This window comes from Stegodyphus dumicola, chromosome 6, assembly GCF_044657685.1.
Source record: "Stegodyphus dumicola isolate Sdum_Otavi_A_Nest chromosome 6, ASM4465768v1".
Classification (NCBI taxonomy): domain Eukaryota; kingdom Metazoa; phylum Arthropoda; class Arachnida; order Araneae; family Eresidae; genus Stegodyphus; species Stegodyphus dumicola.
The window spans coordinates 100,684,215-100,710,249 of NC_140773.1; the positions used below are offsets into that span (position 1 = coordinate 100,684,215).

General features: G+C 31.3%; 1 protein-coding gene across 2 annotated transcripts in view; it reads left to right on the forward strand.

Moving 5' to 3' along the window:
• rod (kinetochore component rough deal) overlaps nt 1–26,035 on the forward strand; it is a 328,458-nt gene that overhangs the window by 210,170 nt on the left and 92,253 nt on the right. For both annotated transcript variants that reach the window (XR_015041682.1, XM_085818707.1), the window contains exons 32-33: nt 2,760–2,821; nt 7,810–7,911. Coding sequence is in view for 1 of the 2 variants with exons in the window: in XM_085818707.1 (XP_085674833.1) it covers nt 2,760–2,821; nt 7,810–7,911 (164 nt within the window). In the remaining variant the exon portion in view is untranslated. The remainder of the gene's footprint in view (nt 1–2,759; nt 2,822–7,809; nt 7,912–26,035) is intronic.

The following is a 26,035-nucleotide window of genomic DNA, read 5'->3' on the forward strand; positions in this document are numbered from 1 at the left end:
ATTGAAGGAAATGTTTAAAGTAAAAAAATAAACATTGAGCTTTTTGGGGGAGATAAATTTTGATTCCATTAAGCCATAAATGCTTCATTATTTCATAAATCACAATTTCTTACTTTTAATTTTATAATTTCTACTTGGCATTGTACTAGATTAAAGATGATGATATAATATCCTGAAAAATCCCAAATCTAGAATCACCAAAGTCCTGAAAAGTCTGGTTCTAGGATTTTGCACTATAGTTACCAATTTTAGGACAGAAAAGGGGGTACCCAAATTAAAATGAAGAATAAAAGGGACTATTGCCAATTAAAATTAGAAGTTTGCTTCATAATTTTTCTCTTATGTGTGTAATATTACTGTAAATTTTGATGTAGAGATGTTGATTGCGTAGGTACTGAGATGTTGACCGATAATGAAGTGCAAACTTGGTAGGTGAGACAGATTAAATACTACTGCTTTTTATTTCAATTAACTTTTGTGTCCACAAATACTTATCACATCAATAGTACTTATTCCAGGACAGTTACATTTTTTATGTTGTTTTGTGGAAGAAAGGAAAGCAGCAAGCAGCAGTCTTTGCAGCAACAGAGATAGAAACAAAAATTGGATAGATAGAAGCCTTATGTTCAGGTTAAAATCTTAATTCAGAATGTGTTAGTTTTGATTTCAAAGCAATTGATTAGATAGTTAATATTGCTGTAAAATTATTATTGGTTGTTTGAGTTTTAGTTTCGTTTATATCACCAGTATTATGTGAAAATAATATGATGTGGAACAGTCTCAAAATGATGCAGTTCAGAAAAAGTTGTAGTACTATTTTCAGAACACAAGAGGAAATACCCAAATTAAAATTAACCATTAAAGGGCTAATTTAAATTACAATTTGTATTTACATATTTTTTATCTAATGTGCAATTGGACAGTATATGTATTGTCTTAAAATCGATTTGTAAGCATGTGCTTATGAGATTTGCCTGTAATGGAAGAAATTGTAATCATATTTCTGCAGAATAGAATATTTTATCATGATATCACTGAAAAGAGCAGTTATTTTGAATCTATTCTTAAAGCAATTACCATGAAATTTCCACAAAACAAAATTACCAGTAATTCACTTATAAATAGCTTTATTCATTGATTTTTAGAATAAATATCTAATTAAAATGCAAAATAGATGTGTTATGATATGTATGAATATAATGAATAATTTTTCTGCAATTATGTCATTCCCTCTCCCTCCCTGTTGTAAAAAATTGCCATATTATATTAAGGTGGTTGTGCAGATATATAAGCACCAAATAATTTTATGTTACAGACAGTTTTTAAGTCCTCACAACTAAATGAGTTGATTCCAGTTATATTAGTTTAATATACAGTAAAATTCCAGTCAGCCAAGCTTATCCAAAAGTCTGCTTTAATGAAATGGTGGAGGAAAATAATGTTTAATATGAGATCAAACCAGTCGACCTTTAGATGTGGGTGTTTTCCCCCTCGTTACTTCATTCTTTAGAAATAAATGCATATTTTATAATGCAAGCAAGCATTATCATAATACTTTCTGTAAAAATAGTAATTGTGAATTAAACCTTTCTCCAGGAGTATCTCTATTGATTGATTATGTCAATTAAAATTAACATTTTTTTTCAGCATGGCATTGAGAGCTGACTACCATTCTTGTTCTTTCATTCATATGCCTCGTACAGATCAATCTTTGCAATAATTTTAATCAGTTGCTCATATAAAAGGATGATTGTCTTACTTTGTCATACTTTTTACTGTGGAGGCATATATAAATTTTATTTTCAGTATTGTTCAATTTTATATAAATCAAAATTTTAAATAGTGTTTAAGAATAAAAAAATAGTTAAAATGCATTGAAATGTGATTTACATGGCCTTTAATAGGTAAACATAATTTTACATTACTTTTTATCATGAGTGAAGAAAATCTGAATCATAAAAATGTATGTAAGGCTAAAAAATCACGGTAGTGACTTCAAAACAATCATATCAATTGATTTAAAACTAATGAATTATGAAGAGATGATTAATAATCATGAAGATAACTTTTACTTAAATATACATTGCCACATCTTGAAAAGCGATGAGAAAGTTTATTATTATAAAGGCTTTACGTGAAACTAAACCAAGTGCTGAGACATTTCTAAAGGAACTGAACATTTTTAAAAATATTTGATGGTAGTATGCTTGGTGAACAAATGAAATGCACTAATAAACACAATAAATGTATGTATTCACCTTATTGAATATGCCATTTTTATAAAATGTTAATGATGAAAACAGTTGTTCTCTTGTAATAAATCACTTATATAAAATCAATTATATTATGTTTTTATATACATAGAAAATTGGTAATTTTTATTAATTAACTAAACTCACAAATGGCATACAGTATTACAGTGTTGTGAAATTTGCTATGCATGAGAATTTGGGGGACAAATCTTAGTACACATTATAGAAGAATAATTTAGAGTAATTGATTTTTTTTTAATTGATGGGAAATTTTGTGACATGACTATTTTGTGTAATGAGTACTCATTCTTTCATATAATTTACTCTATTTCTAATGAGTGTCACTTAACTTTTTATACTGAATAATTGTATGAATATTTTATTGAACAATGTATGAAATATATGCTCATTATAAATTGATATTATACTGTAATTGATGTGCTTTTTTACTTCTGAAGCTATAATACCTTTAAAAACATTTCATTCTTAGCTTTTAATTGATTTTAGGAGACAAAATATTCTGAAAGGAAACTTCTTTCTACTTCTAATAACATTTCAAAAATAAATAGGTTAGTCATTATTATTTTCTCCACTTTTATTATTTTTATTGTTTACTCATAAAATGCATTCATATATTTACTCAATGGCTGTGTCAAAATTTCTTAGATCTGCAGCATGCCTGTTTGCTCACAAATTTGGGTTAATGTTATCAAAGACAGTTTATACTTGCTTTTGAAATGTATATATATATTTCATATGTCATTGAGTGACTAAGTTATAGGCTGAGGCGGGTTTAGTGGTTGCAGCTCATGGGGGCCCTGAGATGTGAAGGGGCTGATCTACGTACATTTGTGTGGAAATGCAAGCTTTTTCTAATACACAATGATAAATCAATTAAAATTATGTACTAAGCTCAATATTCCCCCCCCCCCCCAAATGGCAGGCACTTGCCTATTCAGCATTGGCAACTCATAAGGCAAGAAATAGTGGCTATTTTATTATGGAGGCACCTAATAGGTGGTCACTGTTGTCTCCTATGAAGGGACGGGCAGTTAAACCATGCCTTATCTGTGATTTGAATCTGGGCACGTCAGTACCACAGTAGGTTTCCCTAACCATCATGCCGTCGGGGCAGCATTAACTCAATGTAATAAATAATATATCTATCAATCAATTTTACTTTGAAGTAACAAATTTGTAGGGGGGAACTATGCAATTTTGAATTTAGTCACATTCTTCCATCGACTTATTGTTTTTCTGATATTAGAAATTATGGTTTGAAATCTCCTGAAAACACCACTTGTAGTTCTTTTGCTCTGCCATAGAAGTGCTTAATTTGTTCATTTCCCAAGAAATAATGGGCAGTTTCTGATGTGATTATGAAAGGTCTCAGTGATGCTATCAAAGATTTTGTTTGGCCAATTAAATAACCCCTCACCCAATAAAGTTTTTTTTTAAAAATTATATTTTGGGATATATGGGCTCGCCAACGAGGTTCCCTTTAAAGTTATATTTTCTATAGTAGGATTGTATAAAATATTAGCACCATTCCAGAAATAAAAATTGCAAGCATTTTTCTAATATATTTTGTGCATTAGCAATTTTCCATAACTTTTCCTTATTTACGACACTGGCGGTGACACCAAGCCCTCTCCTGCTCTTCCAAAAAAGGGCAGTTAGGCATTAATGTATTCCAGACCAGTAGAAAGGATAGCAGTTGCTATTGGGTTAATTGTTATTAATTATATATTAACAATTAGTTAATTATATATTAACAGTGAACTGCCATGAGCCAAGTTATCATGGCTTGGTAATAAACAGTTTTGATTTTGAGAATTTAAAATAGAAAAATACTATTTAAGTAAGAAATTATGCCTATTTTCATTAATTTTCACTTATCCTTCTTATACAGAGATCTTCAGCCGTTGCCCTTTACCTGAAATAACCTTTCATTTCATGCGTGAAGTCAGAATGCAATTTGTGATAGGTAATATGCAGATTTGCAGTAAATGTTCAAAAGATGTAATCCAAAAATTTTTTCAGAGCCTGTCTTAATTTCAAGACCTTATGCAAATGCAAGTATTGCAGGACTCCTAAATCAGCCCTGCGTACAGGTGCAGATTGAAGCAAAGCCAGCACCTGCGCCCTCCCATAGATATGTATTTGGTATCGTCAGGGCTTTCTAACTATTCAGCTTCCGTCTCAATTTTGGAACAGAATGCACCAGAAGGGCTTCCAAGGGTCTCTTAACCCTCGAGAGGACTTTTGGTTTGATGCATATTTTGAGTATCCCTTTACCACACAGATACTATGCACATACAAACATTCATGCATTTTCTAGGATTTGAACCCAGGGCCATTGGTATGGCAGTCATATACATACAATTGACCTGCATATGAAACTAAATGACATAGTTTTATTCTTATTAAATTATAATGATGGTATTCAATTCTTTATTTCTTGCAGTGTTAAAAAACACAAAAAATTCTAACATATGCATTCTAATAAGCTAAGTGTAAAGTCCATTCATCTATTTTTTCCATCTGATAAAACCCTTATCAATCACGTCTATGGGTTGTTTCATAGCACTTTTAAGAAGATGAGTGCTAATATATAGTTGGACAGTAAGATGCATTATTTCTGTAATATAATGGCATTTTACTACACAAGCATGCATACAGTAAGAATATATCATGATTGTAATATTGTTCATGGCCTTAGATGTGATAGCTGTAAGTAGTTTTCTTTTAATATATAAAAGTATTTTTGAACCTCTGAAATCGATGGAAAATTATTTGTAATCACTTGTTAATGCATTTCTTTTTTTAACCATACTTTAGTGGTAAGCTACTTATTAAATGACGAAAGTGGATGTAATATTTTTTAAGAGAAAATAAATATTTTCATGATTTTTCTATTAGTTTGCATTTTAATAAACTGCTGAAAATTCAGAATTTTTGCAAAACCTTCTAAATTAACATATTGTACATTTGTACGATTTTAATATGTTTTTCCTATATAAAATTATATTGTTATTTTTATTTTTTTACTTATTTATTTTGCATGCATGACGTAGATACATGTTAACAATTCTGATTATAAAAATATAAATTTGGATATTTTTATGGGATTGCATGTTATACAGGCCAAAAAAATTAGCTTATGATAAATATCAGGTGTAGACTTATAAAATAGAGTACAAAATATTAGATTGTAATGTTTTCCACTTCAAATTAAAAATATATTATTCAGTTATTAAATGGGCAACCCTTACAAAAATATCAGCAACAGGATGATTAAATCACGAAAAATCTTGTTGCAAAATACCTTCACTTGCATTACGAGATAACCCTACTGTTATGTACACTGTTAATATGAATGTTCTGATTTAATAGTTTATCATTATTAAATGAAAGCAATGTATTAACATTTCAATCATTAATAGTATATTCTACTATTTTTAAAGGCAGCAGCAAAATTAGCAGTTGTTGACAGATTACAGATATGTGCTTTCTCTGTGTCATCAATTGATTTTGAGCAAATGTACCCAAATATTCCTTAGAACATAAATAATGGTCAGTTTCTTTGTGTGAATATAATCAACCATTGTTTAATTTTACATGTAAAGTTTTGAAAATGTATTTTTTACAAAAGATCTTGAACCTTAAACATAATCATTTCTGAATGATTACAGGAAACAGAGCATGAAGATAATTATTGAAAAAAATAATATCAACTATTAAATTATTAAGGTTAGTACTTAGAGGCCATGGTGAAAGTTCAGATCTCAGGCAAAACTCTTTCACATGCTTTGGAATGTCTCAGTGAATAGGACATTTATTTTTTTTTAAGCTGCATTAAAAAATATGGTAATTGAGGATGAAGAAGAGTTATTTATTTATCATGTGATATCTATAAGGAATTCATCAGAATTATTAATAAATATTTAATAGCATATATAATAAGAAATTAAATCAGCAATTTTCTGCAACCTTATCTTTGATGTTACACCTGATATTTCCATCACTGATCATTTGGCATTAATTACAATGTAAATATTGTCAAGTGGCAATGTAAAAGAAGGGTTTTTAGGGTTTATGCCAATTGAAAAACATATAGAATCATATTTTGAACTATAGATATTATCTGCTTTTGCAAAACTAGGTATAGACATTAAAATTTGTTGAGCAAAGTTATGACAGTGCAGAAAACCTATCAGGAAAATGCATCAGGATTGCAGGCTTGTATTAAGTATTTTAGTCCAAGAGCAGTCTAAATATAGATCTTGTGATAATCTTTCTTCCAAATTAATGGGTTGTTTTGCAGCAGAAATATTTATTGCCACTGTTCAATATTTTATGTTTATGCAAGAGTTATTTGCATTTTTCTCTGTAACCCTTCATTGCTGGCAAACTTTGAGCACAAATCTGACAAAATGTGAAAATAATTTAATGGTAAAATTATCTGATGTTAGATAGTCAGCAAGAGCCGCACTGCCATTATAGGTTGGTTATAACTATATAAAAGAAGCCTTACCTGATATTTGTGCTTCAAGTTCGGAAAAAAAAGCAACTGTAGTGGAGGTTATACCTTTATTAAAAAAAAAATAATAATGCTGATAGGAAATTATGTTTATGGACTTGGAGCATCATTTAACAGAATAACTTGGAGTATCAATAACTTGGAGCATCATTTAACAGAAAATAAATGTACCAGCAAATCTTTACCAACATCCGAGTTCACCATGTTTAAAGAAGTTGATTTATTAAAATTTTTTGTGAAGTTTTATTAGATTCATGAATTTTTTAGTGTAGAAAAAGAGGCCATTGCAATGGCATCTTTGAAATTTAAAGAACAAAATAGCAGGCTACAAAAAAGGGAAAACGACACAATTTTTTTTTCATAAAAAATAATGAAGGATCTAAATTGCTTTCAATGTGTGAGAATTATCTAATTCTTTTAATATTATTTGTGACATTATAATAACAGAACTTGCCAAATGGTAGGATCTGTCTTTGTTCCTTCTTAAAAATTTAGCAAAGTCAAAATTTCACACAGATAGCATGATTGATTAAAAAAAAAAGAGTCACAATATCTGAAACAATTAATAATATCACTGATGCACTTATGCACATTTTGACTCTTGCCTTAATAACAAAAAAATCTAGATTTTTTCCCTCTTTTTGTAAAACTAAGTTTTAACTTTACATCTTTATGCCATTATTTAAACATTTGCTTTATTTTAAGATTAATATATTTGCTAGATTAATTTCATTAAATAAAACATATTTTTTGATAGAGTGAATCAAAAGATGTTGAAAAATAGTAATGAAAAATAAAAAAAAAAACAGGGAGAGACAGCAAATTTATTGAAGTGGGAATTAACATCACAGTGATTTTCGCAAAATCAATCAATTATTTTAATGAGTGAAACACATTTAAAGATAATGCTTTCTGTGCGAATTTATAAGCTCAGCTTCCTTAAAAGTGCATAAAGAATGAAATATTGTCTTCAATGAGTTTTGAATGATAAACATTTTATTTTTATTTATTTAGACTTTGCGACATCTTAATGCTGAAAAGAGAGAAAATTATGGAAGTTTTGGTGATAAGTTGCTTAAAACGCGAAATGTATGGTATGGTTTGTAAATTGTGCAAGTAAGTATGTGGTTTCATATTGAACTTTATAAATTTCTAGAAATAATCTGTTCTCTTTCTTTGTAGTTTTATTTCATTTCATATATCATTTGAAATTTCAAATTGTTATACTGAATGTGTATGATTATACTAATGGTACTCATAGACATGTAGAGAAAGTTCTTATCAACTGATGTGAACCAAATTTGGTATGCATGAATTGTAATTAAAATAAATGAAATTTTATTATAAGAATAAAATTACAAAGTTATGTACTCATTGTGAGATCCTGCATTGTTTACCACATTTTGGAATTATAAGTTCAAGTTATTAACTTCTGCATATAGCATTTCAGGAGTTCAGAAATATATCATTATGTGCTATCCTTCAGCTGTGCCACAGAAGCACCCAATTCTGTTAAAACATGATCTGTCAATAAATCCTAGAACCAGAAGTCACAGGGATGGAGTTGTGGTGATAGAGTTTCTTTGCATATGCTGAGCTCCCTGAAAGCAAATGAGTGCTATCTGATATAAGTTAATCTGATGTGAATATAATTTCACATCTCCATCTTGCCTTAGAAAGGTACTTTCCAGATAGGAAAGATCCTGTTTTTGTAGATTTGTAATAATGGGCTGTTCCAGGAGTCAACTATAATGTTTACATGCTTACAAGAGCTTTTTGTGTAATCTTGAATGATCCAACAGTTGAAAGTGACAATATGTGCTGAATGTAATATTAATTTCATGTAAGAATTGTTGTTAAATTGCCTAATGATGCACTAAGTCACATGTTCACCTGAGCTGAATACAGGGTTCGTACGGTCCTTAAGAGTCCTTAAAAATCCTTAGATTTTTTGGAATCGATTTTTGGTCCTTAAGTTTGGCCAAAATCAGCAGAAGGTCCTTAATTTTAATCATCTGAAATTTCTGTCTCTTTTTACAATTGCCATTTTGAGTGTGAAATATTTTCAGCGTTTCACTGGCATATATGGTTATCTTTTGAATGGGTTTATGGGTTTGTTTCTATTTCTAAACTACTTGATGGGATACTCGAGTTTCTAAGCAAGAAGTGAGATATAAACATTTCGAAATTCACTTTTTCTAATAAAGAGCTCTTAAACAACTTTTTGCTTTTGGAGATGTGAATTCTTTTATTAAATAGTCCTAAATTTGGTGACTTATCAACGTTTTGACGATTTTAAGATCAGTTTCTATAGAAAATTTTTAATTCCGAGATCTGAGAATTTTTGGACGATTTTTTTAAAACATCCTAACTTTAATAAATTTCATTAAAATAATGGTAATATATTGAAATTATATTTAAAAAGTAACATTAAAGTAAAACATTTTTAATTTTCACTGTCATATTAAAAAGTTTCATTTTGGCAACTTATTATACAATATTTTGACTCTGCAAAATAAAGAAGGTATAATGCTATAAAGCACAATTTACGAAATGGCTCTTAGCAAAAGCAAAATTAGCTGTGTAATTAGTTAAAAATATCTTCTTTTTAATTTTTTCATAGTAAAAGTTTTTCCCATGTAATTGTCTCAGAATATTCAAAATTCTCAGAATTTTCTATATAAAATTAACTTTACACTTTTTCCCTCCTTTTTTTTCCAAAATATTTCTGGCTTTTTGCTGTTACTGAGTTGGTAGGGATAATATTTCTTTAGTATTTTAGACACTGCATCTTGGAAAGTTTAGAAGGATTTGAAGGCAAGATTTATAGACCCACGATTCTAGAAGTATACGATTCGAGAAATATGAGACAAAATGAGAAATGTCTCCATTGTATCAACATGTAATGGATGTATTTTACTGAAAGTTTTCGATGAATTTCTTACTTTTTGGAGAACGTCTGGAAGAACAATGAAAACATAATATTTGAATGTTTTACTCCTGATACTGGAATCATTTTCGTAACATGTTTATCTTCCCTTTATTTTCTCTACTTTTCACTGACACAAGCATGGAAAATATCAAAAATGCTTCTAATCTTGTCACGTGGGCAGGCATTATAGAAAGGGATTTTTTTTATTAATAAAAAAATTGAAAAAGATCTATCTAATATGTTTTAATGCATTATACACAGAGCTATGCATCATACACATTTTCCCATTTGATGCAATCTCTGTGGATCCTAAATTCGACTGCATAGTGCCTTTCTAAATTCTGCTTCCAATGCCTGTCTAAATTCTAAAAGTTTTGCCATTTCTAGATTTTGTTGTTTGGTGTGTTACTAAATTCTAAAAATTCTGCCACAACGGCTCTGTAACCGGCCTTTACTATATATATTTCTTCTGAATTTTCATATTAATAAAGAAATAAAATAAGCCGTTTTCTAAATGCATTTCATGTTTTTTAGAATAACGGAAATCTTTAATTAAATCCCAAAATTCTAAAATGAAAAGGAAACGTGTTGAAGAAAGTACAAATAATAAATACAAAAAAACATGCAGTTATTATTATGTAAATTACCCAATTGTCTTTGATTTCAGCCTTTACTATAATTTCCCATTTCTGTTTCCTCATATGATAGAGCTACTGAGGCAGATTAAATTAAAATTAAATTGTATAATCTTTGACCACTAGTCCTTAATTACATCACCGTGAGCTGTAAATGATTTTGTTAGCATCAGAACATGCCTTTGTATTCTAAGTTCTTTTTATATAAGAGGCTTATTTAAACCTTTGTCTGATATTTTAGTTATTTTCAGACATAGCGATAGTTTGCTTCATATCAGTTGGGGATTTTCGACTATTTAACTTTTACCACATCAAGTAAACCCGCATAGGTACATTGTGGAGAGGTTGACGAGTTAGGAGATAAAGCAATTATGTTGATGCAGAAACTAGCAAGAGCATTGGCTTGCATTTTGAGACAAATCTCTAATTGTTAGAAAAGATGCTTAAAGAGAAGAAAATTGATATGAACTAGCCAAAATGTTTAGGAAAGCTTCAAATTAAAATGACAGATAAATATTTTATTGAGTGTTGTTGTTACAAAACATAAATGTTTTGTAGCTTTTAATGTGTAATTATCCTAATATCGTTTAAGAATCAATTTTATAAATTACATGTATTTTAAACTGTGAAATTTGATTAGATTTTGATTTTAAGAGATTTTTTTAACAAATATTGTTAAAAAATAAATTTTAATTGTGGCCTTGTAAATCCATAATGACTAAGGTTATCTAATTACCTAATTTAATTATTTATAACTAACTGCTTACCCTTAAAAATTATCTCTATGTGTTAAAGCGAGTTATTGCCTTTCATTAATACTCACTGTGGTCGCAAGATAAAACACAAAAATGTAAAAATTCAAGTAAAACTTATTCTTTGCATCTAGTGAGACTTAAAATAATACAAAACAACTTATAACCTCTGGTGCTTTAATGGCTTATTGGAACCTTAAAGTATATTAACTGGGTTACAGCCCCTGAAACTCTACACGAAGCTACGACACTAACTGCATCAAACAGAGCCCGACTAACTTTCAATACTTGTGAACCTACATAAGGCCTTTCAGGTTTGTTCTAATGAGCAGGTCTTTCTCTAGACAAGCAGCATCAGTAATAGCATTCAGTCTTTTGTTCTGAATCATGCTGATTATGATCTTACTTTTCATTTTAACCTATGCCGTTTGACATAAAAATCTACCTGCTATTTACTCAACCTCTAGACTGACCAAGCACGTGACAAAATGAGATATTTAAAAAATTCAACACAAAGCTAACTGTGAGTAAAATGTAAATGTCACTTATCTTCTTTCAAATATGTCCATCTGTTATAAGTGTAAAATATTTAATGCTACTTAATACATTTCATAAAGTTTATTTTATTCTCAAACTTATTAATAATTATGTTAATTAATTCATGTTTAGTAATAATGCAGACTACTTAGAGATCTATTTTATTTTTAGGTATACAAAATATTTATGGTATTACAAAAATAAAATTCAGGTGTAGATAATATTTTTAATTGAATTTATTCAGTTCCCATTTGCTCATAGGTCCTTAATTTTTTTCATTAATGGTCCTTAAAAGTCCTTAAAAGTTCTTAATTTCCATGTGCAGAAATGTGTACGAACCCTGGAATAAACCTCATATGTTCTCAGGCTATCTGATGTCCACCTGTCTTCTATTTTATCTGGATTCTCTGGAGATATCAGTTGTTAGATAATTTTAATTTTGTAGGGATAGAACTTTAAAAATTGTTTGCAAAAATCTTATGTATAAATCAAGAAACAGACAATTCTGCACCACTGCTTAAGCATTTGCAGCGCTAGCAGCTTTGTCAGGCACTACAATATTGACTTTATTAATAACAATCACTTTATTTGGACATTATCCTTTCCTGGAGACATACTAAGGTCACCATTTGCTTCAAATATTTAACCGTGTTTTTCTGCAGAATTTATTATCATGGATTCTTTCCTCAAAATTTTTGTATGAGAATATGTTTAGAATGTGGCTTCAACATTACTGTCATTCTAATAGAGAATTTTAACTAAAATTCCATGTTTCTTCTGGAATCACTCTTGTTTGGACATGATGGACTCTTGTTTGGACTTGTTTGGAAATTATTTCTGACAATGACCAGTGTTGATTTTTCTGGATAAAAAAAAGTTTCACCTAATTTGCTTAATCTGGTGACATACTTTTAACTACATTTTCCTCCCTTAATCTGAATAGGTTGTACATTAAATTTCATTCTATCAGGTTTTAACGAAAGTTTCCCGCCACTCCAAATATCGTTTGTACAAACAGTTTGCATTGGCATGTTTAATCATATTTTGTTAAATGATTTTTGGCATTTGAAAGAAACAGACTTGATTTAGAACACTTTGTGGTGAAATTTGTAAGAAAGTATTGTTCTCATTAAGTACATGGTGCTGAAATGGAACTATCATGCTACCAGATTAGAACCATCACGTCCTTACAGTTCTGTTGTAAAATGTCAGCTACAGAATCATGTATACCGCTTTAGGTACTAATGTTGTATCATATGACACTGAAGGTTTGGTACCGAAAGTTCAAAAACAAGGATTATAACATTCAAGGAGCAGAGCACTCTAGCCGGCCTACTAATGTTGATGAAGCCCATGCCCAAGAACTTGTGAAAGGAGATCGATATACAACCACTCGTGAGCTAGCTAAGGAGTGCCATGTCCATTAGTCGCACTGTGCATTGCATAAACGTGACATACAAGTTCAATCACTGGCTGTCGTATGAGCTGGCTCAAGCAGATAGGGACAGTTGTGTTCGGGCCTTCATTAATCTTCACTTCTTCACTAATCAAATATTGATGAAAGGAGAAAATTCTGGACCAGATCATCACTTATGATGAAAAGTGGATTTACTTCAACAATAAAGGCCAAAAAGGGGGTTGGTGTGCACCCGGTGAGCCCGTCAGCAGTATCACAAAGTGCAATTAAACTAACAAAAAGATCATGCTTTGTACTTGGCGGGATTTCCATGGTATAAACCACAAAGAGTATCTGGGAAAAAGTAAAACCCTCAACAGTAAAGTATACAGCGAGAAGCTAGTCCTTGCTGACGCTGCTATCAAGGAAAAACGTCGAACTGAGTTCTGACGTAAAAAGGTAATGTTCCATCAAGATAATGCAAGACCACATGTGTCTGCATTTACCAGCTGGACTCTGTGTGATCTTTTTGGGGAATGGGATCTTTTTCTACACCCACCACACAACTCTGATATCACTCCTTCGGACTTTTACCTTTTTTCTCACCTGCAGCTATATTTTGCTGGTGCTATCTTCTATTCTGCAGAGGACATCCGAAATGTGGTTGATCTGTTAGAAAATCATAGATTTGGGTGGTGATTACTACATGCGCTAAAGGTACTGTTTTCATGTTTTTTTTCCTTAAATCTATTAAGAACGTTTTTTGGTAGAAACTTTTGTTACAACCAGACATTTGGTTGATTAGAACAAAATTCTTTTGCATATTCTTTGTTTAATCATAATCACCCTGTATTTTCTGCATTTATTTTCTGAGTAGTAATTTTATAAATAATAGGTGAAATGATAAATTGCTATATATGTCAATGAACTGCAAATTTATTCACATACTTTAAGTACATTTCCCTTAAAAAACTTTTACAAATACACTACTAGCCATTAAAATTGCTACACCATGAATGCGACATGCAACAAATTTCAGATTTGTATGAAAGGTACTACATGCTGGGATATGGATTCCAACATATGCACTTGAAGCAGGTATGAGTAATGCCAGCTACATTGTTTATAAATGTGAAGATTTCATTGTGGGTCTCTCATTTGGAAATTGCATTTGAACATAGCTTGTTTATGTAAAGGTCACGTTATGCCTTGTGTAAGAAGGAGAAACTTCTACCGATATGCGTCGGAGTTTGGCCATGGCATGATTATAGCCTATCGGCACTGAGGTTTATCGTTCTGTGACACTGCTGCTCATGCTGGTCAGGATCCCATCACTGCTGTGCAAATATGAAATGGAAATACAGACTGAATACAGGATCTCAGTAGCTTAAAGCCACTAAAACCTAAGAAGACAGATATGTCCTTTCAGCCTTCAGGGATTGTACAACCACATCATGTATTATTAGTCAGGAACTTGGTTGTGTGCAGGATCAGTGTTTGCTCTGACAGTGGGAGGATTTCTGCAACACCTTAGACTCTCAGGCTTGGTGACTATTGTTGTGTCTTCCCTTGTTACTGCAGCAGAAAAAGACACGCCTTCAGTGCCAGCAGAACAATGCCCGTTATTATCGTACATGTCCAGCATTTGCCAAGATGGTATGGAATGCCATTGGGTACCCATCTCAGCCACAGCAACCATTACATTTCTGAAGTGTTAAGGCCCATGGCCATACTTTATCTTTAAAGCCTGTGTGATATCATCTTTCAACTAGGTAATGCATGACTGCATGTTGCTTGTGCTATTCTGACCTTGCTTGATACAGAGGGTGTTCAGCTGTTACTTTGGCCAGCATGTTCTTCAGGTCTGTTGTTTATTAAGAACATCTAGTCATGGGTTGTCGAGTGAATGGCATGCCAGTCACTATAATTGATGAGCTCTAGCATTCCCAGCTGGATTACAGCCATTCTTGTTGCCAGAGATGGCAGATGTGTGTACTGAATTCTGCATTCTGATTCTGAGTACCCCAAACAACCTGAAAATTTAATCATGTCGTTTTCCCATTATACTGTTATGTACAGTAAATAAAATTCTGCTGTTTGCTCTCTTTCCACTTGTAGCAATTTTAATGGCTAGTAATATATATAACAGACATGGCAAAACTGCAGCTAACAAGCTACTTGAAATCCTTTGCCATCTGAAATACGACTTGTTTTAAATAAATATAGTTTAACTTTTTAATACAGATTGAAATAGAAATCATACAGTGCCACATTTATTTATGAATCGCTAATTTAAATTCTGATATCATGTATGTAAAAATGTGATAGATTTCAATCTGTTCACTGCTGACTTATTGTCAGAGCAATAAATACATAAAATTACAAATAATTCCATTTCTGGTAATTACTATTTCAGTTATGTTACTTTTTGAACAGGTCATTGAAATACACTAATACGAAGTTAATCTAGTCATGGGTTGTCGAGTGAATGGCATGCCAGTCACTATAATTGATGAGCTCTAGCATTCCCAGCTGGATTACAGCCATTCTTGTTGCCAGAGATGGCAGATGTGTGTACTGAATTCTGCATTCTGATTCTGAGTACCCCAAACAACCTGAAAATTTAATCATGTCGTTTTCCCATTATACTGTTATGTACAGTAAATAAAATTCTGCTGTTTGCTCTCTTTCCACTTGTAGCAATTTTAATGGCTAGTAATATATATAACAGACATGGCAAAACTGCAGCTAACAAGCTACTTGAAATCCTTTGCCATCTGAAATACGACTTGTTTTAAATAAATATAGTTTAACTTTTTAATACAGATTGAAATAGAAATCATACAGTGCCACATTTATTTATGAATCGCTAATTTAAATTCTGATATCATGTATGTAAAAATGTGATAGATTTCAATCTGTTCACTGCTGACTTATTGTCAGAGCAATAAATACATAAAATTACAAATAATTCCATTTCTGGTAATTACTATTTCAGTTATGTTACTTTTTGAACAGGTCATTGAAATACACTAATACGAAGTTAATCTAGTCATGGGTTGTCGAGTGAATGGCATGCCAGTCACTATAATTGATGAGCTCTAGCATTCCCAGCTGGATTACAGCCATTCTTGTTGCCAGAGATGGCAGATGTGTGTACTGAATTCTGCATTCTGATTCTGAGTACCCCAAACAACCTGAAAATTTAATCATGTCGTTTTCCCATTATACTGTTATGTACAGTAAATAAAATTCTGCTGTTTGCTCTCTTTCCACTTGTAGCAATTTTAATGGCTAGTAATATATATAACAGACATGGCAAAACTGCAGCTAACAAGCTACTTGAAATCCTTTGCCATCTGAAATACGACTTGTTTTAAATAAATATAGTTTAACTTTTTAATACAGATTGAAATAGAAATCATACAGTGCCACATTTATTTATGAATCGCTAATTTAAATTCTGATATCATGTATGTAAAAATGTGATAGATTTCAATCTGTTCACTGCTGACTTATTGTCAGAGCAATAAATACATAAAATTACAAATAATTCCATTTCTGGTAATTACTATTTCAGTTATGTTACTTTTTGAACAGGTCATTGAAATACACTAATACGAAGTTAATCTAGTCATGGGTTGTCGAGTGAATGGCATGCCAGTCACTATAATTGATGAGCTCTAGCATTCCCAGCTGGATTACAGCCATTCTTGTTGCCAGAGATGGCAGATGTGTGTACTGAATTCTGCATTCTGATTCTGAGTACCCCAAACAACCTGAAAATTTAATCATGTCGTTTTCCCATTATACTGTTATGTACAGTAAATAAAATTCTGCTGTTTGCTCTCTTTCCACTTGTAGCAATTTTAATGGCTAGTAATATATATAACAGACATGGCAAAACTGCAGCTAACAAGCTACTTGAAATCCTTTGCCATCTGAAATACGACTTGTTTTAAATAAATATAGTTTAACTTTTTAATACAGATTGAAATAGAAATCATACAGTGCCACATTTATTTATGAATCGCTAATTTAAATTCTGATATCATGTATGTAAAAATGTGATAGATTTCAATCTGTTCACTGCTGACTTATTGTCAGAGCAATAAATACATAAAATTACAAATAATTCCATTTCTGGTAATTACTATTTCAGTTATGTTACTTTTTGAACAGGTCATTGAAATACACTAATACGAAGTTAATCTAGTCATGGGTTGTCGAGTGAATGGCATGCCAGTCACTATAATTGATGAGCTCTAGCATTCCCAGCTGGATTACAGCCATTCTTGTTGCCAGAGATGGCAGATGTGTGTACTGAATTCTGCATTCTGATTCTGAGTACCCCAAACAACCTGAAAATTTAATCATGTCGTTTTCCCATTATACTGTTATGTACAGTAAATAAAATTCTGCTGTTTGCTCTCTTTCCACTTGTAGCAATTTTAATGGCTAGTAATATATATAACAGACATGGCAAAACTGCAGCTAACAAGCTACTTGAAATCCTTTGCCATCTGAAATACGACTTGTTTTAAATAAATATAGTTTAACTTTTTAATACAGATTGAAATAGAAATCATACAGTGCCACATTTATTTATGAATCGCTAATTTAAATTCTGATATCATGTATGTAAAAATGTGATAGATTTCAATCTGTTCACTGCTGACTTATTGTCAGAGCAATAAATACATAAAATTACAAATAATTCCATTTCTGGTAATTACTATTTCAGTTATGTTACTTTTTGAACAGGTCATTGAAATACACTAATACGAAGTTAATCTAGTCATGGGTTGTCGAGTGAATGGCATGCCAGTCACTATAATTGATGAGCTCTAGCATTCCCAGCTGGATTACAGCCATTCTTGTTGCCAGAGATGGCAGATGTGTGTACTGAATTCTGCATTCTGATTCTGAGTACCCCAAACAACCTGAAAATTTAATCATGTCGTTTTCCCATTATACTGTTATGTACAGTAAATAAAATTCTGCTGTTTGCTCTCTTTCCACTTGTAGCAATTTTAATGGCTAGTAATATATATAACAGACATGGCAAAACTGCAGCTAACAAGCTACTTGAAATCCTTTGCCATCTGAAATACGACTTGTTTTAAATAAATATAGTTTAACTTTTTAATACAGATTGAAATAGAAATCATACAGTGCCACATTTATTTATGAATCGCTAATTTAAATTCTGATATCATGTATGTAAAAATGTGATAGATTTCAATCTGTTCACTGCTGACTTATTGTCAGAGCAATAAATACATAAAATTACAAATAATTCCATTTCTGGTAATTACTATTTCAGTTATGTTACTTTTTGAACAGGTCATTGAAATACACTAATACGAAGTTAATCTAGTCATGGGTTGTCGAGTGAATGGCATGCCAGTCACTATAATTGATGAGCTCTAGCATTCCCAGCTGGATTACAGCCATTCTTGTTGCCAGAGATGGCAGATGTGTGTACTGAATTCTGCATTCTGATTCTGAGTACCCCAAACAACCTGAAAATTTAATCATGTCGTTTTCCCATTATACTGTTATGTACAGTAAATAAAATTCTGCTGTTTGCTCTCTTTCCACTTGTAGCAATTTTAATGGCTAGTAATATATATAACAGACATGGCAAAACTGCAGCTAACAAGCTACTTGAAATCCTTTGCCATCTGAAATACGACTTGTTTTAAATAAATATAGTTTAACTTTTTAATACAGATTGAAATAGAAATCATACAGTGCCACATTTATTTATGAATCGCTAATTTAAATTCTGATATCATGTATGTAAAAATGTGATAGATTTCAATCTGTTCACTGCTGACTTATTGTCAGAGCAATAAATACATAAAATTACAAATAATTCCATTTCTGGTAATTACTATTTCAGTTATGTTACTTTTTGAACAGGTCATTGAAATACACTAATACGAAGTTAATCTAAAATGAAATGCTAATATTTTCATTTTATTACTCTCCCTAATATTTTTTCTCCCAAGTTAATTTTGCATCAGGCTGTATCTGCTTACATTATTGTGTGTTCCCATTGTTCACAACAGTTGTGATCCACCTGGAAGATTTGCTGTTTGTTGTAGGGTACTACTTTTATTCGGTCCTTGAATGGCGTGAGTAACTGCTGAAGAAACCTTTTTGCCTAGCAATCCATATAGAGTTCTTTTAATCTGTGGAAGAATTTTACGATGATTTTATTTTTGGTGGAGTGAACCTTCAGCCTTTTACTTGGTTAGGAGACTTGTCACAATTTTCTGCAGAACTCCTTCAAAATTAATCTCCTATTCATAAGCAAGTTAGACATACAATTGCTTCACAGATTTCACAACCATTCACTATAATATGCTTAATGAACACTTATGTGAAGAACCACTGGTTTGACAAGGATTTAAATTTTAGTCAAAATGTTTTAATTCCCATTTTATCAAATATTGTTATTCCAGTTAGAGATCTTTCACCTTAATCATCAAATCTTTATATTAATAACATTGCTTCAAGCAATTAGGGATCAACACAACACAAATGTCTCTCTTCTCCAAAGTTTCTTTCGAAATTGGCATATTGATATTGGTAAAATCTCTTTAGCTTGTGATATTTTCTTGTATTTTTCAATTTCTTGTTTGATGATCTTCTTTCTACCTCGCAGTAGGTAAGAGGCACTTTGCTGCACTAAGCTAAAGTTGCGGGTAAATATTGCACTAGGTTAGAGGCATTTTGCTGCCTGGCATATCTAACATTTTTCACCTCTTAGTACTGCCACTCTGCAGCTGCACTGGTTGCCCCTACTCTACTGGATGCCAGCATTACTCTTCTTTTAATCCACTGATATTTTTTGTCTTCCTAATTTTCTATCATCGTGTACGTCTGACACGTCCTCCATTGGCTAGATCTTAGGAACTAAATTATTATGCAGACATCTGCCGTGTTAAAAAAGGTTTTCACATCAAACATCTGTGCATGTCCATGGAAATATGAAGAGTTACACGTTCATACTATATCTGCATTTGCGAAATTAATTAATTATTGTTTTCTCTTTGTATCATTAGTTTGGATTTGCTATGTATTTTAAAATCAGCTAAAAATTAAACAGGTTGAAGAGTTCAGCTGATAGACAGATGGAATATGTGCTCGATGAAGTGTTTTTATAGCCAGGCATAAGCTACTAGATTTATTAGCAATAGGTTATGTATGTCCAGAATTATCAAAATGATTCAAGAAGTGGTTTTGAGAATTTTCAACAATGCATTTAAACTTCGTTATCTATGTCCAAAATTATCAGGGCAATTTGAGAGATAGTTTCAAGAAGGTACTATTCTGTTAGAGCGGCATCAGTAAAAAATTAATATAAAATTTAAAGAAGACAATGCCACAAGAGCATGTCAAATATCGAGGCTCGAGTATATAACGTTTGAAATATTGTGGCTCAGGATTTCCAGTTTTTGTTTTAAATATCATCACACTTTTTTTTTGGGGGGGGGTGGCATATTTCACTCTTCTTCTTCTTCTTTTTTTTTTTTTTAAAGTGCAATGCTCTACACAGGAAATTACCTAATGGTGTAGAGGCTGCTATAAGATTCTTTTAGGACAAAGAAATAATTTATAGCAATTGACTTTGTTCTCAAAATTATTTGATGAAGTTAACTTTTGACTCAAAGTGTAAAAAAAGGATTGAGAGCCAAAACATGGTGTGAAGGTTGGCATCTTTCTTTCCTCAATCCTGTTCGTTTTATCTATCTGTAGTGTCAGGAATTGATGTCAACTAAATTTTGCCAACTTCAGTTAGAAATCAGCCATAATAAGAGAGTAGATTGGAATAACTACTTGAGGGAGTTATGTGCAAATATTTTAATATCTCGTAAAAAAATGAAATCTTTGGAGCCAACAAAATCGTAGAAATACAGCAAAGTCTTTTCACAAAAAGAAAAAATCAGCTTTGGATGTGCTCTTCTGGAATAATAGATATTTGGGGGTTTATGATGGAAAAGCAAATAATGTTTTCTGGTCGCCTTTTCCGATCGTTGTGCTACAACGCTGATGACAGCAATTCAGGAAAACATCACGGATGGCAGCATTATATTTTCAGACTGCTGAAAGGATATAAGAAAGAGGAATGTTAGATATGCACATTTCACTTTGAATTATAATTTTGTAGACCTTGAAACTGGATGCCATACCCAAACTGTGGAATGATTGTGGGGCATTGTAAATGCAGAAATAAACGTCAGGGGGGCTCTGCTCGCCTTTTAGAGTTTTATTTGATAGAAACTCTAAAAGTCGCCTTTTAGAGTTTCGACTTTTAGAGTCATATTTGATAGAATTTATTTTCTGTCAGTTATATTTAAAAACTAATTTTTTTTATAATATTGAATGATATTTGCAATAGTATGCCACCTGTTTAGATTGAATTTCCCTTTCTTTATTGTTATTTTTTATTTATGCATAGAATATTCTTCATGCCACCTGTTTAAATTAAATTTTGTTTTGTTATTTTTTATTTATTTGTAGAATATTCTAGATCAGAGCATCTTAAACTTTTTTCAGTCTTGACTCTTTTTTTATTACTGAGATTTTTTTCATGACCCCAGAAACCCATAACATTTACAAGAATTTTGTGGGACCCCATAAGCATTGCTCAAATCCGACACATGCGTGAGTGAAACCATAACTTTTTCCATTTGTACTGTAATATACTATTGCAGTTTTAGGTCATTAACTTTAATTTCTAAATTTAAGACATAGAACAATGTGAAATTTTAAATAAGTAACAGACGAAATGACAGCATCATGTGCAAAGGAAGTCAAATGAATGTTTATATTATAAAAAGAATACGCTGAAACGTTTTCATTTTTTCTTTGTCTGTATTGTTTTATCTATTTGCAGGTACATTGTGTAAAAACATTTGGTAATTGCAAAATTATTGTAATAAGTTAAAGAAATACCACAACTGCTGAAATTTTTGGTGACCCCTGCTGCAGGTCCTGCAACCCCCATGGGGGTCGTGACTCACAGTTTAAGAAGCTCCATTCTAGATTAAAAAATTAAAAAGAAAAATTTAAGTTAGTTAGGAATTATGAAATTAAACAAAAAATTTACTGTTTACAAAAGTAATTTTTTAAGTCTTTTGAACTCTGTTATTATTTTATAATTTTAACCATGGCAATAATTGGTTGCCCCCCCCCCCCCCCCCAAAAAAAGTGGCGCATTTTTAAATGACATGGCTGTAACAGAATAGTACCCAATAATTTTGAGTGACGCGCATGAACTTTGTTATGTGAACTTTTTATGTCCAGAATTATTGGTAGGATTTGAGTGATAGTTTCAAGAATTTCCAAAGGTGCGCAGTGTACTGATTACTAAAAAATTCTGGCAGATTCCATTAGATGCCATGCTGAAATACTGTATCAGTCAGGGGTGTCATGAGAGATATTGATTATTAAAATACCACTGAAATTGCAAATTTTTTTTTTTTTTTTTTTTTTTTTTTTTTTTTTTTTTTTTGGGGGGGGGGGTGAATTTTTCCAAACTGGGCATCAGTAAAAGTAGTTATTCTAAAGTTTTTTGAAAAAATGTTGATCTGAAGCTTCAAATGTTGTTTCTTATGTTAATTGTGTGGAGAAACAAAATTTCTTTTTAAGCAAAAGTGTAAACAAGTTAATAGCTTATTTTTAAATAAATATTCTTTCTCAAATAACAGTTTCTCTGTAGTGCGTGTTGGCATATATAATTTCATTTATCCTTCCTAAAAGACTGCTCATGAGTTTAAAAAAAATAAATAAATAAAAATAAAACACCACTCAATTTTCTTTTAAATAATTATTTGTAATTTAATCAAGAGACATTTTTTTATGTAGTTGTAGACTAGTGAATATGCTTCCAATTCATTTACTTCTACGAAAATAAAACAACAATAATTATAAACGGAGAGGAATAAAAGAAATCGGGAGAAAATATTTGGTTTCTCTACCTGAAGGAAAATTGTTCAGTTGCCCAGTACAAGAGTTGCAAATTTTTATTTTACTGGGATTTAACTTTTCTGAATATAAAACAGTATATAATTCAAGATGTATTTATTCATATTTATATGTAATCATGTTAATCATATAGTCATTAATTTACTTCTAAAGTTTCTTTATATTCAAACCTTGTCTTATTATTTTTAAAATGATATAAATTTGACCTGCAGCTCTCAAACGTTCATAAAATCTATCATGCAGCTCCCATCATCTTGAAATTTAGCCATCCTTGATATATATTGTATTGTGCTTTTATATTTCTCCTTTTCTTTATTTTTTAAGCATGCATTCAAGTATTTGTTTTACTAAATGTATACAATGTCATGTAGTTTCTTTACATGTTTAAGGAAACTATTTCTCTTTATAACTTATATTTTCATAGAAAAAGTCGTATTTCTTAACTTGAAATTACTATATTATTTTTACTACCGATGTTATATACAAGGAGCATTTCTAGAGTCTTAGAAATTAAGGTATAATTTCTTAATTTCATTAATTTTCATCAATATTGCAATGCTGTTTTTCAACCTTATCCCTATTCTTAATTGAATGCACTTACCCCAATGATTTTTTTTTTTTTTTTAAACTATCCTCAAAGAACTTTTGTGTCATCTCAATATATCTATTTTTGGCATGGTTAAACTCTCAAGCTGAACACCCCATAAAAGTTTTTTTCAAATGTAAGAACAGAATACTCCTCACAGATGCTCATTTTCTTTTTGTGGAAAGAGTGAAGTTTTCACACCCATTTTCACCAAGAAGAAAATGTTTGTTCTTTGCATCGTCTATGGTTGCAAAAACAGTGCTACAAACATGTACTTGTATCAGTCAAACAACTGAATTGGACTAAACAATACAGCAAGAGATAGCTGCATAAACATGTCAAGACTTTTTTCTAGCTGACAGTTTTGTCTACAAGTTCTGGAAATTGAACTAGAGCTCAATTCCTAGAACTTTTGAAATGTAGTATGTAAATGCTAATTTTATTTTAAATATGCATCTATGTTCGTTAAATATGTTGCCTTTTGAATGGTTTTAGTTCAGTGTGAAATTTTGAGGAATAAATCTTCCTAAAAACAAATTTGAAGAACTTGTATTTATATATGATAATTAAAGGAATTTTCAGAAAATAAAAGTTATCATAGGAATAGTTTGCAGTTTATTTTATTTATTAATATATCTCCTCTGTAACATGTGCATTTCTTTATTTATACAGTCAAAAGTCTTTAACCCGGACTCGTCGGGACTTCGGTGATTCTGGATTATCGATTTTTCCGAATTATAGATCATCAGTTTAAATCTGGTAAAATAGCATGCAGAAATTATGAAATGAAAAATATGGAACCGTAATTTATAAAATAATGAGCAATTATGATCTAAAGGGTATCAAAATTTACAAAAAAAGAAGCTTAATATTTATTTGTTTACTTTATTAAACATTTCTTTCAACGCGTGCATGCGTACCTTACGCATAGCCGAGATTAGAAAATTGCAACCAGAAAACTTTGATTTGTATTCGTGATATTTATAATGACGAGGAATTTGATTTAAATCATATCAAAGACGGAGTACATTGAGATTAAATACTACATTTAGTAAGGAATTATAAGCCGAATAAAATAAAAACATCTGCCCTGAAGATAACGATAGTGCTGACAGATCAACTTCCAGTTCATTGCCCCCCCCCCGCATAGCAGCGTGAAGTTGATAAACAGATTTCGGAAGGGTTAGATAAACAAAGGATATACCTTTATCCATTTTTTGTAGCAATTCGTTTTTTGTTTGATGGACATTGAAACATACTTTCGTTTTCTAGATCCTTTGGGAGCTCCAGTATCGGAAATTCTATTTGATATAATCGAAAGTTCAAGCTTACTTTTATAAAATTGCTCTTACAGTCTGCAAAAAATAATAAGCCGGATCCAATTCGAAGATTAAGGAACAATGCAATCATCAACATTAACTGAAATAAATAATTAGGTAATTTTAGCTTATACCATCCGTTATACATTAAACGCGCACGCGAAAACGTATTCTGCGCTTGCGCAGATGCATATGCGCAGTCGTAAATGTCTTGCGCGCACGCGTAAAACACCTATGAGCATGCGTCAACGCGGCACATGCGCAGAAAGATTTTAGCTTTGATGTCCGGATTATGGGTGTCCGAATTAATGACTTTTGACTGTATTGTAATTTCCAGTATTTTTCTATTCTTAATACTAAATACTTTGCATATCAAATTCTAAAGAGTCAAGAAGCTAAATATTGCATCCAGTAATGAAAGAGAATTCTTTTCCCTCTCCTATTTTAACTTCCTTGTACGTAGTAAAAAGGAATTATTGTAATCGCGAAAAATTTCGGGTATCATATTTTAACGAAAATATCCATTTTGACCGCTATCGAATACAATTTAATGATGTTTTTGCATGACAACTGTATGTATGGACAGAATAAAGTACTTCCTCCCCCCCGAAAAAAAAAATATACAACTGATTTAAAATGATTTCTGGAGAGAATTTTTCGTGGTGTCTGTGCGTACTTATCTCGCATAACTCAAAAACGAGTAGCCTCAGAACATTGAAATTTTGTATGTAGGACTGCTATAACATGTAGATGTGCATCTCGTATTTTGGTTGCAATTGGGTGCACCAAAAGTATATAAATATATGTATATATCCACTTTGTTACTCGGCTCAGTGATCTCAGTTTCTTTATTCTTATATGTTTGTAAATTGTGCATTTTTTTGCTTTAAAAAGGAATGAATTATGTTGTTCTTATCTTCTGGTTAAGTTTTCTATGTCTTTAGTAAATCTGCATGCAATATTTGTAGAATTATCAACAATTTAAAAGTTGTTTAAGTGCTGCTAAGCCTAATTATTTTTACCCTGGCGGCCATGTTTGTTTACATTTCAAACTTAGCAGAATAGTGGATTTGTTGCCAAT